This window comes from Anneissia japonica, unplaced genomic scaffold (assembly GCF_011630105.1).
Source record: "Anneissia japonica isolate Jap-2015-1 unplaced genomic scaffold, ASM1163010v1 scaffold65539_len1263_cov105_single, whole genome shotgun sequence".
In the NCBI taxonomy this organism is placed as follows: domain Eukaryota; kingdom Metazoa; phylum Echinodermata; class Crinoidea; order Comatulida; family Comatulidae; genus Anneissia; species Anneissia japonica.
In genome coordinates this window covers 1-1,263 of record NW_022734020.1, presented here as the reverse complement: position 1 = coordinate 1,263, position 1,263 = coordinate 1, and the positions used below count along the sequence as shown (strand labels likewise).

At 38.3% G+C, this 1,263-nt stretch overlaps 1 protein-coding gene across 1 annotated transcript; it reads left to right on the top strand.

Annotated features, from left to right (window-relative positions):
* The first annotated feature begins 6 nt into the window (after nt 1-6).
* Nucleotides 7-1,209, top strand: LOC117116284 (isoleucine--tRNA ligase-like). Its single transcript, XM_033260292.1, has 4 exons — nt 7-24; nt 154-305; nt 676-836; nt 1,056-1,209. Exons 2-4 carry the CDS (start codon nt 303-305, stop codon nt 1,207-1,209), a joined length of 318 nt encoding a protein of 105 aa, XP_033116183.1. The 5' UTR covers nt 7-24; nt 154-302.
* The last annotated feature ends 54 nt before the right edge of the window (nt 1,210-1,263 follow it).

Genomic DNA, 1,263 nt, shown 5'->3' with positions numbered 1-1,263 from the left:
TTTTAAAAGATGCAAATAAGACAGGTGAATATTTGAACATTGTGTCCGCTTATCTGTCTGTCTATATATCTGCTTGTCTGTGTATCTATGTATCTGGCTGTATGATTCTTGCCTTACCTATTAATTGATATACTTATTGGCATTTCCCCTCAGCAATTGGCCTGCTAGAGGCTGTTGGATCATTGGCCCACCAAGAGAGTTATGAACACAGCTACCCTTATGACTGGAGGACCAAGAAACCTATCATTATCAGAGCCAGTAATCAGTGGTTCATTGACACAGCATCCATAAGGGACAGATCTATGGTAAATAATTCATCGTCTGTCTTGGGACATTATTAATTTGTATCCATCCTAAACACCTGGACTGAGCTACCTGGACCAAACAACATGGAATAGAGCACGTGGAGAGTTATGACTGTTTTTTATTTAAAGTTTTCAAGACAAATAAAGAATATGTTGCGAACATAGGTTTTTAAGGTTTATCAGTTTAACGTATATTGTTGCTTAGCTGTGGGGCACTCAGTTGTATTAACAATTTGGGTAGTGTTGATGAGCAATTAAGGGGTGTCCTGAGGTGTTATGATGTCACGTCAGCAACATTGTACTCTATAGTTTTCTACTCATTTTGTTTAATGACTAATAGAACTGCTTGATATTATCCTTGTTTCCACAGCATTGTGTTGATGAAGTGAATATTTTACCAAATCACGGCAACAACAGCATGAAAGCACAGCTTGCTGGTCGCACGTTCTGGTGCATATCGCGGCAGAGGGTATGGGGCGTACCGATCCCGGTGTTTTACGATGAAGTTGATGATCAACCACTTCTTACACGGTGTGTAGAATTTGTTGTTGTTTAATACAATAGCACCAGGCCATAGTTCGAAAATGGGGACATTGACAAATGCAGTAGCCATAAGCAGTATTTTGTGAAACTGGCTGTAAGTGGGTCTGGCTGCCATGAAGTACAACAGTAAAAGATATGATGAACGCTTACATGCCAAGTGACTGTTGAAATGTTGAAGATTATGTTCTTTTTGTTTCACTTCTTAAGAGATTCCGTGAATCATGTTGTCAGTTTGATAAAAGAACACGGATCAGATTGTTGGTGGGACAAGCCGATGAATGATCTCCTTCCAAAATCAGTCATTGAAAAGGTAACACTAAGCATTGTTACTCGTGTATATTTTATTGCATTAAAATACTAGGACCATGTAATATACTTATGTTTTTGGATGATCAAAACAGAACTAATATTCATA

Bases quoted from the DNA above. Each gene is read 5' to 3' on its own strand.
- LOC117116284 (XM_033260292.1), top strand. The intron at 837-1,055 runs GTGTGTAGAATT...TCACTTCTTAAG, and splicing joins GATCAACCACTTCTTACACG to AGATTCCGTGAATCATGTTG.